The following is a 15,152-nucleotide window of genomic DNA, read 5'->3' as shown; positions in this document are numbered from 1 at the left end:
AGGTCGGGAACTTGTCACTTATTATGGCTTCACATTTGAATGAAATGATAGTTGTTTGTACTTGTATTAAAAGCTTTCTCTCCACTTAAGGTAGTAACTCACTTTTCTTTTAACTCATACAAATGAACAATTATTTTCTTTAGTTCTTGCAGTCCAACCAGTGGTTTCTATAATTTATATGAAATCATGCGATATCCAGTCCTTACCATACAGAAACACTTCATCAGCATGCACCTTGAACATCTCATGATACTTTTTACATGTAGTATTGTTTGACTTGCTCGCTGTGTCTGGTGATATTCTTCCAAATATGAGATCCCAAATATGGTAAAAAGGAATGACCTTGTACTGGAAATATTAACAACGCATCTTTATTCTAGCTTCCACCACCGACAGTTATTTCTTGAAGCCAATGCAAAACCATGCTTCACTCTAAACATACAGTATGTCAAAAAAGTCTATCACCCCCTGTTGATTTTTCAATGAAAACAAAATTTTGTATGCTTAAATTTAGATTTTTTACCTCAATTTTTTTTATATTGAATTTATATCAAAAAACATTTTTATTACGAGAAATTAATATGCTTATACTTAAAACAAAAATTATCCACTAAATTAGAAAAAGTGTAAGTCAAAAAAATGTATCACTCCCTAATCATTTTTTAACTTTTCTGTTGTTTAAATTAGTAAAATTGCAGAAAATAAGCCAAAAACAATCAAATTTGATTGATAGAAGTTATTCTAACTAATTTTTTAGCAAAGTTTGTTTTCTTTTTAGGTTCTTAATAAGAAAATTATGGCAAAAAGATATGAAATTCATGATTCAGTAAAAAAACTGATCCTGAGACACTATAAAAGTGGAAAAGGGTATAAAACTATTTCTAAAATAGTCCATGTTAAGTCTAATAGTGTAGGAAATATCATTAGAAAATATAAAAAAATGGGTACTGGTAAAAATTTGCCAAGAAAAGGACGCCCAGCTAAGACTACCCAACGCATTGATAGAGAAATTATTCAAAAAGTTGAACAAGATCGAGGATTATCTGCATCAAAGCTTGCGAAAGATTTACAAACAGATCATGGTATAACTGTAAATCCTCAAACTGTTCACAATCATTTGAAAAATCGAGGCTATGTTGGTAGAGTTGCTCCAAAAAAGCCTTTTTTGAGTAAAAAGAATCAAAAGAAAAGATTGGCTTGAGCTAAGAAACATTCAAATTGGACTATTGACCAATGACAAAGAGTTTTATGGTCCGATGAAACAAAAATATGTCTGTTTGGTTCTGATGGTATCATACGCTGATGGAGAAAAAATGGTGATGGCCTAAATCCAAAATGTATGCGACCAACTGTCAAGCATGGGGGAGGTGACATTAAGCTTTATTATAAAATTTCAATATAATATATACTTCTAACTTATTTTTTTCTCTTATCATGGGTCAAATGATGGTTTGGGGCTCTTTTGCTTGGAGTGGTGTTGGCGAACTTAAATTCATTGACGGAATAATGACAAATGAGGTTTATACTGACATTCTGAAGTGAAAACTGAGATCAAGCGCCAGAAGTGCTGGCTTATCTTGTAATTTTAACTTTTAACAGGATCGAGATCCTAAACACACATCAAAGGGTGCTACTGAGTGGTTAAAGAAAAACAGTATTAAGATGTTAGATTGGGTTCCTCAGTCACCAGACCTAAATCCGATTGAAAATTTATGGAATCTTTTTAAAATAAAAGTAGCTGATCAAAACCATCCAGATTGTTGCAATTAAAAGCAATTCTCATTGAGAAGTGGAAAAAATTTGACATACAATGGCTCAAAAACTTAGTAAACTCAATGCCTAAAAGATTTCTTGCAGTCATCAAGGCAAAATTTTATATTAGCAAAATAATTATTTAAGGGGTGATACACTTTTTTGACTTAAACTTTTTCTAATTTAGTGGATAATTTTTGTTTTAAGTATAAGAATATTAATTTCTTGTAATAAAAATGTTTTTTGATATAAATTCAATATTAAAAAAAAAAATTCGGGTCAAAAATCTATATTTAAGCATATAAAAATTTGTTTTTATTGAAAAACCATCAGGGGGTGATAGACTTTTTTGACATACTGTATGTATAACAGTAATTTTTTCCAGATGACATTTTAGATTGCTAATTTGTATTAAGCTAGCTGTCTGGCATAGAAAGCGCCTTAGGTCAAAATTGTACCTGCTGCTGATTGTATGTAATCGTGTATGTGTCTTCATCAGAGATCTTTAGTTGGGAAATACAGCATGCTTTTGCAAGTGAAATTTTCTTTGCAATTCAGCTACAACCTGAACTTTTGACTTGTGCATAATTAAAATTTTCAATTTTTAGCAAGTGGTGCAATATGCATCAACTTGCAGACCACTAACGCCAATGTTAAAATTAGAAACAAAAATTTTGTAAAATATCTGATGTAAGACTTTGTGTTCTTCAGTACAGTTATTACACATCTTCTACAAGTTTTTACAACTTTTTAATTCAGATGGCAGATATATGCGTACGCTTTTGCTTTTATATTAATGACTTTCTCTACCTTTTAAACTACTAATAAATATTTTTACATTGTCCTTTTTTGCAACAGATTTGTGAGATTTTATGTTGTCACTATGACCCTCTTTTGGCAGGCCACCATTACCATGTGAATGTCTAAGCACTCCCACTTGCCAGTTCTTTTTAATCGATACAATTGCATGAAAGAAAGTTGCACGGTATACTCTTCTCTTCTTTGCCAGTTGATTTATCTTCAATGTACTAATTGCAAGCAATTGGACAACTGAATTTTCTAAACATGCGGACATTACAAAGCTAAGTCAAATACATAAGAAGCATTATGTATTCAACTTGCCTTTGTAATGTACACATGTAAGGGAGAGAAAGGGTATGTCTTCCAGAATTAATAAAGCAATGAGTAAGAAAATATGAAAAGAGGCGCTCAGAACAGACAATTATGGAGGAAGTGGATGCCGTAGACCTACTGACAGGTCTATTTTTTGCATCACAGTTATAATTTAATATTACAGTTATAATTAGGTCACAGTTATAATTTGAACTAAAATCAACTTGTCTCCATGTCTGGAACTTGCTAACTGCTGTAACTGTAAGATTCTATTGTACATTACATGGAGAGAGTTTTTGGACATCTCATTTTTTGAAGGTTTTAAATGTTCAATATAAAGACTAAATAATGAAAAAATTTTTTGTTCTTAACTCGTTTTCTACGGTTTCTATTTTTTATCAACCTGCTGAAAAGTGTGGTTAAAAAATGTAAATTAACTTCATCTGAAAACCCTTAAAAAAGAACAGTGAATGGTTTTATGTTTAAATTTTTAATAGTTTATCTTTAAGATGTTCAAACAAACTTTTGACTTCATTTTCACATGGAATTGATTTTTTATTAAGTTTTTTTCTAAAGAAAAAATGCTACAAATAGTTTATTTTATTATTTTCATGTAAATGCGTGTGAATTCAAAAAGTTTAAAGTTTTTATTACCTTTTTCTAAACTAGTAATTTGATACCACATACCTTGCCTTAGTTATGTGAAACCACATTAAAACCTTGACGAGATGATTCACATTTGTCATCTATACTTTTTTTTGTCACGTAATTGATTGTCTTGATTGCTTGTTATGTTTCTCTCATGCTACATTGTTTTGATTTATGTACATTTAAATTATAAATACAGTTTTGATCATTTTTTTCAAACTATTTTTACAGTGAACTGTTTTAAGTTTCCAAAAAATGATTTTTTTAGATGAGTGAAACAAAAAAGTTTAAATTTATAAGAAGTTGGTATAATCGAGTTTGTGCATTAGGTAAATGGTTATTTGAAGTTTGGTATAATCGAGTTTTAAGTAAATTCTTTTTGAATGTATATGATGATGATGACTAAAAACAATACGCTTCTTAACTTCTATTAAATCTAGGTACGATTTTATTTCGTAGGATTTGAAGACGAAATTCTTAAAGAAAATCTTATTTCATATATCAATTTTATTAATTTTTCAGACGACGAACTTAAACAAGTAATATTTGAATTTTAGAAATATATTTCTATTTAAAAAATTTAATACTTTGATTTCCATTATATAAGTATTATATGGGTTTTGATTGCTCTTCGGTTTGTTGTAGGTTGCATTGTCTGGCTTTTTGACAAAGAGTTCATCCAACGTGAATTACGTTGAAGAAATCTAAAAGTAACTTCCAATTCATGTTACTGTACTATAAGGATGTAATTATGTCTCACGTAATTGTTCTTTAATTGATGCGATGCATCATCGAAGACCGAAGTGTTTACAAAGATAATCCAACATTGTTGCACTGCAATAATGCAACATTGTTGCCTTCTTTACTCGGTATTATTAAACTAAATTTAAACTTATTAAATTTGTATGCGTGGCGGTTTATAGAAATATGCTGGCTTGTTGTCGGATGGTTAAGATATAGCGCTTTCAATATTAAAATAACTTTCAATTATTTATCTCTTTTTGTGAATATTATATTTATTTTTCTCAAGTTTTATTAGATTTAAATATTATTAATTTTTTTTTTTTTTGCGTTTTTTATTTGTAAAAATATTACTATTTATTGACGCTTGTTTATGTTTTCTATAGCAAATATTATTATAGAATCGTGAATTTTGAAAACATTATGGCTAATAAAAAAACTTTTTATCAAGTTTGCTGGAATTTCTTCCATTTATTATAACTTCTATAAAAAAAGTTTATTTTTTAATCTTTTATTACTTTTATTTTTTCAACAGCAATTGTTTAAATTTAAAAATGAAAATAAAAAAAATCAGTTACAAAAAATGACCGTATTGAAATTTTTAGAAAATTTTTAATATTTTTTGTTTATGAGTTTTATTGTTTTACTCTTTGTTTGCGTCAACGCTAAAAGATTCTTAAGGCGGATTTCCACAAGACGATAATATTCACGCGAAGCGAATTTTTTTTTGTTGAAATGCATGCGCAAGTAAAACATTTCAGTTAATTCTGACAGAAATGTTTTATCCGCGCATGCTTATCGGCAAAAAAAAAAGCACTTTGCGCGAATATTTTCGTCTTGTGGAAATCCGCCTTTAGATTTCAAAATCTTTTATTTTTCTTCAATTCCAAAGCGTTAATTCGAAATTTATGTAATGGCTGCAACTAATTTTTACTTTAATTTTTTCTAATACATTAGGAACATATATTAAAGAAACAATTTTTTATTAAGAAAACCATAACGTATTACGGGTAGGAAAGATATATTTTGTTGAATGTTGCGCGTAGTTATGTTTTTTATTGTTTTTTATTTAGGTTTTTATTTGTTAATAGTTTTTAAACAAAAGAAAGTTTTTTTTAAAAAAAAAAGATACGTTAAAGATATATAGATATTTATGGATTATTTTTTTTACGTTTGTAAAGTATACCAACACTAATATCTTTCTTTAACGTTCGTTGTAAATCCTCCAACAAGAAATATTCCTTTTTTAACTCTATTATAATTTTTAAATTCAGAATTAAGTTTAATACATTTAAATATTTTATCACATTTTACATGTTGGTTTTAGAATTCAAAATTAAATGAAATTAGTTTTTTTAGGCGTACATTAGAGTAGTGACCGAATTCCATTCATTGCCTAGACTCTAGCCACAATTTAAATTCAGTATTTCTTTATTGGTTTCTGTATTATGCTTATGAACCCAACTTTTTTAAGACCAATAAAAATTTAGCTAGTAAAATTGTTATTTACAACAGACGCAATATCAAATAATAATTATGTATTATATAATTATTATTTCAAACTTGCTTTTTGGATTGAACTGGGACTTTTGGACTTTTCTTTTTGCTTTATGGTCTTTGAATTTCTTTCAAACATTCAACTCGAACTTTCAAATATTTTATTAAAGTTTTGAATAATATTTAAATTTCGTAAAAAACACATTATGCGTCACGAAACGGCGGATATAGGATTTTACTTTTAAATTTCAATTTTAATATTTTTTAACCAAAACAAGTTAGTATTAGTTAATAAAAAAATATTTATTTCAAATTTTTTTACGTTTGCCATTTTAAGTCCGGGATTTTCAGTGGTAAAAAAACCCAGGTTTTTACTAAATCTCTATATAACATACGATAATTTCTGAACTTCCTCAATTTTTTGCATTTTATCAAATAAATGATATATTTTGTAAATTAAAAACCGAGAAAAGAAAAAATTAAATGTTCGGATCATTGTTTTTGTGTGTCCGTAAAGATTGTTTTTTGCGATAAGAAAAAATACAGAAGGAAAACGATTCTTGCTGGTGATGTCTGAAATGGATACAGCTTTCAAGCCATCTTCTGACTAGCTGATTGGAATAGGTTGAGGCAGAAATTGACCAGGAATAACATGGAAGTAAGAGCTCTTTTTCAAAGCGCAACATCCCGGATTTTCACTGTTTGCTTGAAATATTGACTGGTGTGCACATGAAAGGCAAACCAGTCATGACACTTTGATAAGAGATAATAGACATCAAGCTCCGTTTTTTTGTCTGTATTGATATACTCGGCCACCGTTGGAAATTAGTCAATCATTACACCTGAAAAGACTGCGGCACAGCTCTTTCCAGCAAATTCAAAGTTCTGTTTCTCCAAAAGAAAATCCACTGTCCTGTCTTGAATATAAGCCGCAATGCAGACAACTAACTCCTTAAGCCTTGTATATATATATTGCATTTTGATAAACAGTTGATATTAAAAATGAATTTGAATACTTCTAGAGTCTAGATGAGGTCCATAATGATCATGAGGCAGGATCAATCCCAACAACTCTTTACTCAGGGGAGCCATCCTTCTCTCGGCTCGATTGAAAGCACTCCGTCCTGGCGCATTCGTCATGATAAATAAGACATCCAAATCATTTGTAAGGAAATGATGAATTGCTGTAAACAAAATAAATATTTAAATTAGAAAAAACATAGTTATATTGATAGATTGCAATAAAAAAATTGAAAAAGAAGGCAATACCAGTTTCAATGACTTTTGCATATCGTGGATTTTCATCTGGTCCACCATAAACACTGAAGACAACCACTGGCTTGACCAACTTGGTCAAAGGATCTTTTGTGATAGAATCAAACTTTGGCAGAGTCAAAAGTCGTTCAAAGTCCAATCCGTGAGCATACGCTGTCGATGATGAATGCTTTCCAGATCGAATAGCAACATAAGTGGGACCGGAATAGGAAACTGCGTCAGGTTTTCCAAGCCCATCTGGTTTGATTGCAATACTACGTAGACAGACGGGATGAGTTTGTGCTTTCCAGCGGTGACCCAATCATGATCAAGTAGAGAAACTCGATTTTCCATATGCATCAATATAGGAGCTTGTTTGTTGGCAGCGGTGATTCCTATAGGGATCTGAGCTTTATCGTCTTGACTTATAAAGCACACACCCTTGGGGCCCAAAAAAGAGCAAAATTCTTCCACATTCTTTATAGTTGCTGTAAAAAATGGACCATCCACATGACTTGAATGAAGGTCATTTTGAGCCCGCTTCAACTTGACTGGAACCGTGTGGACGTGTCTCTTTCCTTCAAGCGAATCGCTCCGTTTTGGCAGCAAACGAGTATATAAAGCACTTCTGCTAAGGTTGTAACCTCTCTTTTCGAGCTCGGCACCAAGCTTATCCAACAATTTGAGGCTCTTTAAAAGTAATTAAATAATTATCAGTGAAAAATTTCAGAGGTTGAAAAGTTATATTAAGACCTAATATAGCCCATTAAAATTTTTTATTATCTCAAGTTGTACTCTCACCCTATACACTTCAGATTGTCTTTCCTCGTGAACAGCAGATCCATGTATGGCAAGTTAAATGATGACACACAATATCTCAAATTGTTCTACCTCAATAGTAGGACGACCGATTCCATCACGTACTTTACGAGCTTTTTTCACTTGGGCGTGGTCAGCGAACACCTACAATACCGAAAGAACTATACAAATTATTTAATGTTCATTTTCTACAATATTATTATTGTAACTAATTATTATATGATGCGATAAATATTACCTGATTCATGACAGTTTTCTTTTCAGTTCTTGATTTTTGTTTTTACTTCATATTGCCAATCAACTTATTTAGATTACTCGTGAGCTCCTGGACATTGGCCTACTTCTTTTTAATGGTTTCTTCTTCAGCATTGGTTCAGAACAACGATCTCTGCTTTGATTGTGTTTTGAGCATGAGTCTTGGCCTTCTTTGTCTCAATTTGAACTGTGCTCAGGATGTCGTGTCGAGAGGCATCTGACGTTGTATCTACGAAATCTATTGGCTCAATAAATTAATCTGAAAAAAGCTGGAACTCTAAAGAGGAAGAACTGACATGGGAAAGAACAGATTGCTTATTGTTTGATGGGCCCAAAATGACATTAAAAAACCTTTTTGTTTCAAGACCATTGAGGTATACTTTTGGATCAAGATCTTTACTTGAGCCTCCAAACCTTGCTTTTCCTTGATCTCATTCCATATTTTATGGACTTTTTTATGACTATTGGCTTTTTTCTCGAACGGATGAGCATTATTGTTAGATTTTATAAGCGAATTTAGACGACTATTTTTATTCATCTTTTAATATACAGACAACTATGGCCTTTGACACTTTTGCCACATATTGAAAAAATAATTAAAAAAATATGCTTTATGTAATGATTGCTGCACAACTAATTCCCATTGGACAATCATTTGTAATATTCGCTTTAGACAATCATTAATAACAGCTACACAAGCAATTCCCTTTGTACAAATATTTGTACAACTTCATTTAAAAATCATAGATAATATCAACACTATTTCCTTGGGGACGAATTTCGCAAGAAGAATTAGCACAAAAACCCGTAGCGATCAACTAATGATATATGATACGAAATTAATTATATATTGCTCAACTACCAAGGGTTGAGCAATATATAATTAATTTTAATATATTCAATATATTTATATATACAAAAATAAAATTTAAATAAATTTCAACATGAATTTCTGTTCTGTATTACGATAAATAAAACATAAACAAAAAATAAAATATTCCCTTACGTTAACTTCATACAAACGCATGTTTACATAAAAAAATTATATAAACTGGCGTCTTTTTCTTATGATTCCCCCCCTTTCCCCTTTCCCCTTTTCCTTTTATTCTGGACCCCCTTCCCCCTCCCCCTTCTTTTTCCTATTTACACAACGTCCTTTATGAATGGCCCCTAATATCAATTCATTATATTGGGTTTTATTAAAAACCGCTTTGTTAATAAGTATATAAAACAACACTAGATAAAATAGTTACTTTTAATTTCAGCATCTTTTTGTGTGATGATTTTCCTCCAAGTCATATTTTTACAAGTAAAAATGTGTTTGCATGTGCTGGCTACACTGTGAGTTTTAACATTTTTGAAAGTCTGCCTTTTTATTTAATCAAATTTGTGGAAAAAATTATTTCTAACTAAATATAAAACATCAAAAACCAACAACGTAAATATCTCTTGTGAGTATAATATGTTTTACATATTAAATTGTTATTATGATTGTTAAATAAGATATGAATACACACACACGCACACACACACACACACACTCACTCACACACACACACACACACACACACACACACACACACACACACACACACACACACATACACACACATATAATACATATAGTGCTAAATAAATACAATTCATAACTTTTTTAATAATAACAACTAATATATAAAAGATCAGAATATATATATATATATATATATATATATATATATATATATATATATATATATATATATATATATATATGTATATACATATATATATATATATATATTTATGTATATATATAAATATATATATATATATAAATATCTTATTATATATATATATATACATATATATATATATATATATATATATATATATATATATATATATATATATATATATATATATATATATATATATATATATATATAATAATCATTAAAACATCATATACGGTATCATACTATTTATTTTTATTCACGTAATATTTCGGCTCATATAGTGAGAGCCATTATCAAACTGATAAAACCGTTAAAAAAAAAATTTAATTCTTTGAATTCTATTTCAATACCACCTACTAACCTGATAAAAAATCCAATATTAAATCTTTCGAATATATCAATCTCACGTGAACAGGAAAATTTATTACGTCTTGGTCCGCAATTTATTCCAACACAAAATAAAATACCATTTATTGATATTATAACATCAACTGAGGAATGCGCTTTAAATGTAGAAAAAAATGTGAACGTAGAAAGAGCAGAATTTTTAAGACAGAATGTCTATTTCTAAAAATCAACGTCTAGCTATCAATGAACTAAAAAAATCCAACAAAATTAAAATTATATCCATTTGATAAAGGTAATGGATTTGCCATTTCAAATTCAGAATCAGCAATACAAAAAATAAAGGAACAACTTGGCAATTGCGCAATATCTACAGTTGATCCAATTCAGAAGTTCCTAAATCTTATTCAACGTACCCTTAGTAAATTAAAAAAAGATAAAAAACGAGATAAAAAAACATATGGTAAAATATATCCTTCAGATGCAATTCCACCCCGTTTGTACGGTTGTATTAAAGCACGTAAAAGTGAAAAAGGTTATCCAATGCGAATAATAGTTTCGACAATTGGCACACCACCTCATAAACTTTCGCAACATCTTGTTGAGATAATACAACCAACTTTAAATAAAAATGAATGCCGTGTTAAAAATTCATTTTCGTTTGTATCAACAGCAAAAGAATGGTTTATTAATGACGAAGTTCAAGTGTCATTTGATGTTATTAATTTATACTCATCAGTGCCACTTGATAAAGCAACTGTTACAATTATTGATATGCTAAACAAAGATAGAGATGATCTTATACAACGAACTAAATTATCTTTAGTTGACATTCATAAACTAATTGATCTCTGTAATAGTAAGTGTTATTTTTTATGGGAAGATAAAATACATATTTAAAAAAACTCTGGTCCAATAGGGTATCCATAATGGTTGTCTTGTCAGAAGCATATTTACAACATATTGAATCTAATGCTATTCAAAAGGCTTTACATGTCAATATTGCACCAAAGTCTTATAAACTTTACGTTGATGATAGCCATGCTCGATTTAATAATATTGATGATGCAAATTCTTTTTTAACACTTTTAAATTCACAAGATAAATCAATCCAATATACATGCGAATACGAAAATGCTCAACACCAATTAAATTTTTTAGATATTTGTATTTCAACCAATCACTCCCTTCACAAATATGAGTTTTCCATACACCGTAAAGATGCAATTACAAACGTACTTATAAAACCAAAATCATGTATTTCACCGAATATCGCAGTTAGTATTTTTAAAGGTTTTTTAGCTCGAGCATACAAAATTTGTTCAGAACATAATATTCAAGATGAATTTAATTTTCTTATTAAGGTTTTTACTAAAAATGGACATTCATATAAACAGTATTCAGATATTGCTAAAAATTATAAATACTCCACAAATAAATCTAGTTCTCAAAAAATTGATATCAAAAATCTTGTTATTTTACCATGGATCCCAAAATTAAGCCTTGTTCTAAGAAGAGAGTTTCGTAAAGTCGGTGTTAAACAGTCTTCCGTTTTGGTAATTGCTTGATAAATATACTCTGCCGAAACAAGTCTAAACTGCCTCTGAACAGTCATCCAGGAGTGTACTAACTTAATTGCACATGTGGTTCATGTTATATTGGTGAAAAAAGATTTCCACACGAAATCATGAGCATAAAAATAATGTTACAAAAGCCAACTGGGAAACATCTGGAATAGTAGAACATTCACAACATTGTAATGGTAAAATAAACTGGGAGAACCCTAAAACGCTTTCTGTTATTTCAAACAACTACACAAGAAAAATTCGTGAGGCCATTGAAATACAACGTGTACAATGTTCAAAACCTAAAGAAAACGTTTTAAATCGTGACAATGGCAATTTGATGATGACTCACCATTGGAAACCATTTTTTGTAAAATTGAAAATGTTGAATATCTGACGTTGCAATGACATCTTTGGTTACGTTTATTATAATTTTTTAACGGTTTTTTTGTTTTAACGGTTTTATCAGTTTGATAATGGCTCTCACTATATGAGCCGAAATATTACGTGAATAAAAAATAAATAGTATGATACCGTATTTGAATGCTTATAATATTATTACACATACTGTTAAAGATGTCACTTAAATTATATATATATATATATATATATATATATATATATATATATATATATATATATATATATATATATATATATATATATATATATATATATATATATATATATATTGCTGTTGTATGATTTAGTATTAAAAATACTAAACTCTTGATTGTTGTAGAGTGCTCAATATTTAAGAAAATATATATTTTTTCAAAAACAGAGCGTTTTATAATTATAACTAAATTTTAGAAAAAACAACTTTTAATGGAACTTAAAGTTTCATGCCTATCGGCAATCATCAGCCATGAAGTACAAAATCAAAAATATAAAAAACCGTTTAAAAATTACAAACTACGGTAGAATGAGTTCTGACGTTATATTACAAGAAGACGTAATGGAAAACTAATCTACGCTATCAAATAATGAAAGGAGAAATTTATTTTTGTGTCTGCATTTAGAAACTAATTCGCCTCTTTTGTTTAGCAGATTGTTCCCTTTGTAAAATAATATTTCGAATTTCTCATTTAAACAAAGCTTACAAATTTTTGACGCAGGATTGTATCCTAGCCAACCCAAATCTAAAGAACGTAGTAAATAAAGAAAGTAAGCAAATTTTGACAAATCACGATATTTTTAATAGAATCGAGATAAACGGAACTGCCGATTGTTTTATAACTTTAAAAGATCACAAAGCTAACTTCATAAACAACCCTACTGTGCGTCTTTTAAATCCTGCAAAGAATGAGGTAGGAAGATTGTCCAAATTTATTTTATCCAATATCAACTCGGAATTAAGAATCAGGCTCTGTTTAAACCAATGGCAAAATACGCAGAATGTAATAAATTGGTTCCGAAAAATTGATGATAAACACCTTTGTAAATTTTTAGTATTTGACATAAATGATTTTTATCCGTCAATTGATGAAAACATGCTAAATAAAGCAATTGCCTTCGCCGAGCAACATATAATTATAGATGAGCAAAGCAAATCCATTATACGTCATGCAAGAAAATCTTTCATTTTTAATGATGGCATATCATCGACTAAGAAAAAAGCAGGATTGTTTGATGTTACCATGGGAGCCTATGATGGCGCGGAAGTTTGCAAACTAGTTGGGATTTTTCTTTTAGATCAACTTTCGCAGTTTTACAACAAAAATGATTTTGGTTTATATCGAGATGACGGGTTAGCTGTTTTTAAGAACAAAAATCAAATGGAACAAATAAAAAAGCATGTCGTTCGAGTTTTCAAACGTAACATCTCAACATCTCTATCAATTGCAATCTTAAAATTGTTAACTACTTTGATTTAACTTTTAATCTTACTCAAAATTCTTTTCAACCATACTGCAAGCCTGAAAATAACCTAAGTTATGTGCATGCTGATTCTAACCATCCACCAAGCATAATAAATAATCTTCCAAAAAATATCAAGCTAAGATTGTCCGCCAACTCATCAAGTGAAGTTATTTTTAATAAATCGACACACCTTTATGATGACGCATTAAAGCAATCGGGATACATTTATAAATTGACATATAAACCAAGCATAAATAATGTTCCACAAAATAACCGCAAACAAAACATAATCTGGTACATGTATATATATATGTATATATATATATATCCTCAGTATTCAAGGGAAATGCAATAATTCCAAAAACATCATTTTGAGATAATGAACAAATAAGTTTTTTCATAAACAATAAGTTTTTATGTAATAGCTGAAATAAAAAATCTAAATAACTCGTTAATAATTGATTTATTAAATTTGTGTGGCATATCAAACGGTAGAAAATTTAAAATACTAAATAGTAGTATAAATAACTCCATACTGCCAACAATGGACTTACCGCATTTCTCTTGAATGCCGACGATATATATATATATATATATATATATATATATATATATATATATATATATATATATATATATATATATATATATATATATATATATGTATATATACATATTTTAAACATCATCGCTTCCAACAAGGCTGCGAGCAACCACTAATTAGAGTTGGAAGTTACTGGAAAAGAAAAGACAAAGATTGTAGAGCAACATTACGACGATGTGATAATGGTTGGAGGTGGGCTGCAAGAGGAGGTCTAACAATGTTTACAATGTGTTTTTGCACCTTGTCTAAAAGAGAAACGGCATCATTAGAAGATCCGCCTTAGATATGGCAACAGTATTTTATACAAGGCCGGATTTGAGATTTATAGAGAAAGAGAATAGAATCCGGAGTAAGAAAGTGTTGAGCTCAATAAAGAGATGTAACCTTAGCAGATTCTAATTTTACAACAAATTTGATATATGGTTTCCAAGAAAGATCGGAAGTAAAAGTTAATCCTACAAGACGAAGGGTAGATGTCTCATCGAGTACATTATTGTTCATAAATATAAAAGATCTAAATTATTGCGATAACGATTGGCTGAAAAAATTGAGTTTTATTTGAACTAAAGTTCACCAGCCACTGTGGGCCCCATGCTGTAGCAGAAGTGAGACTTTTAAAGTTAAAATGCCCGCTTCAAGCAATCAGAGAGTGTTGGCTTCTTATCATGACTAGAATAAATGGTAGTATCATCGGCAAACAATGCCACCTCATATGTGAGAATATCTGGAAGATCAATAATGTAATTTAAAAAGAGAATAGGACCAAGGATCGAACCTTGAGGAACCCCTGAAGTTACAGAATAAGAAGAGTGCTGTCCATCGAGGACAACTTTTATGCTACGATTGGAAAGGAAGGGTTCAATATGGAGAAGACCAGCATGCCAAACTTTATCAAAAGCTTTAGAAATGCCAAGAGTAATGGCTTTAACCTCTCCACATGTATCTAATACACGATAAAACCTATCGGTTATTACTGTT

General features: G+C 29.7%; 1 protein-coding gene and 1 long non-coding RNA gene across 3 annotated transcripts in view; one reads left to right on the top strand and one right to left on the bottom strand.

The window, feature by feature from the left end:
• The window catches only part of LOC101236372 (signal-induced proliferation-associated 1-like protein 1), a 70,924-nt gene that overhangs the window by 44,914 nt on the left and 10,858 nt on the right, over positions 1-15,152 (top strand). The window contains exons 15-17 of one of the 2 annotated variants that reach the window (XM_065788848.1): positions 3,782-3,842; positions 3,973-4,052; positions 4,159-4,704. The exons of the other annotated variant lie outside the window; for it this stretch is intronic. Coding sequence (XP_065644920.1) covers positions 3,782-3,842; positions 3,973-4,052; positions 4,159-4,221 — 204 coding nt within the window. The 3' untranslated portion in view covers positions 4,222-4,704. Of the gene's footprint in view, positions 1-3,781; positions 3,843-3,972; positions 4,053-4,158; positions 4,705-15,152 lie in introns of those variants that run through there. 2 annotated transcript variants of the gene reach the window in all.
• On the bottom strand, positions 6,155-8,840 carry LOC136075495 (uncharacterized). The gene is made up of 4 exons (XR_010635983.1): positions 8,063-8,840; positions 7,807-7,968; positions 7,021-7,695; positions 6,155-6,935 (listed from the first exon to the last, which is right to left on the bottom strand). It is a non-coding gene; the product is annotated as an uncharacterized LOC136075495 (long non-coding RNA).

This window comes from Hydra vulgaris, chromosome 01 (genome assembly GCF_038396675.1).
Source record: "Hydra vulgaris chromosome 01, alternate assembly HydraT2T_AEP".
NCBI classification, from domain to species: domain Eukaryota; kingdom Metazoa; phylum Cnidaria; class Hydrozoa; order Anthoathecata; family Hydridae; genus Hydra; species Hydra vulgaris.
The sequence above is the reverse complement of the archived record's forward strand: the minus strand, read 5'-3'. Positions and strand labels throughout refer to the sequence as shown.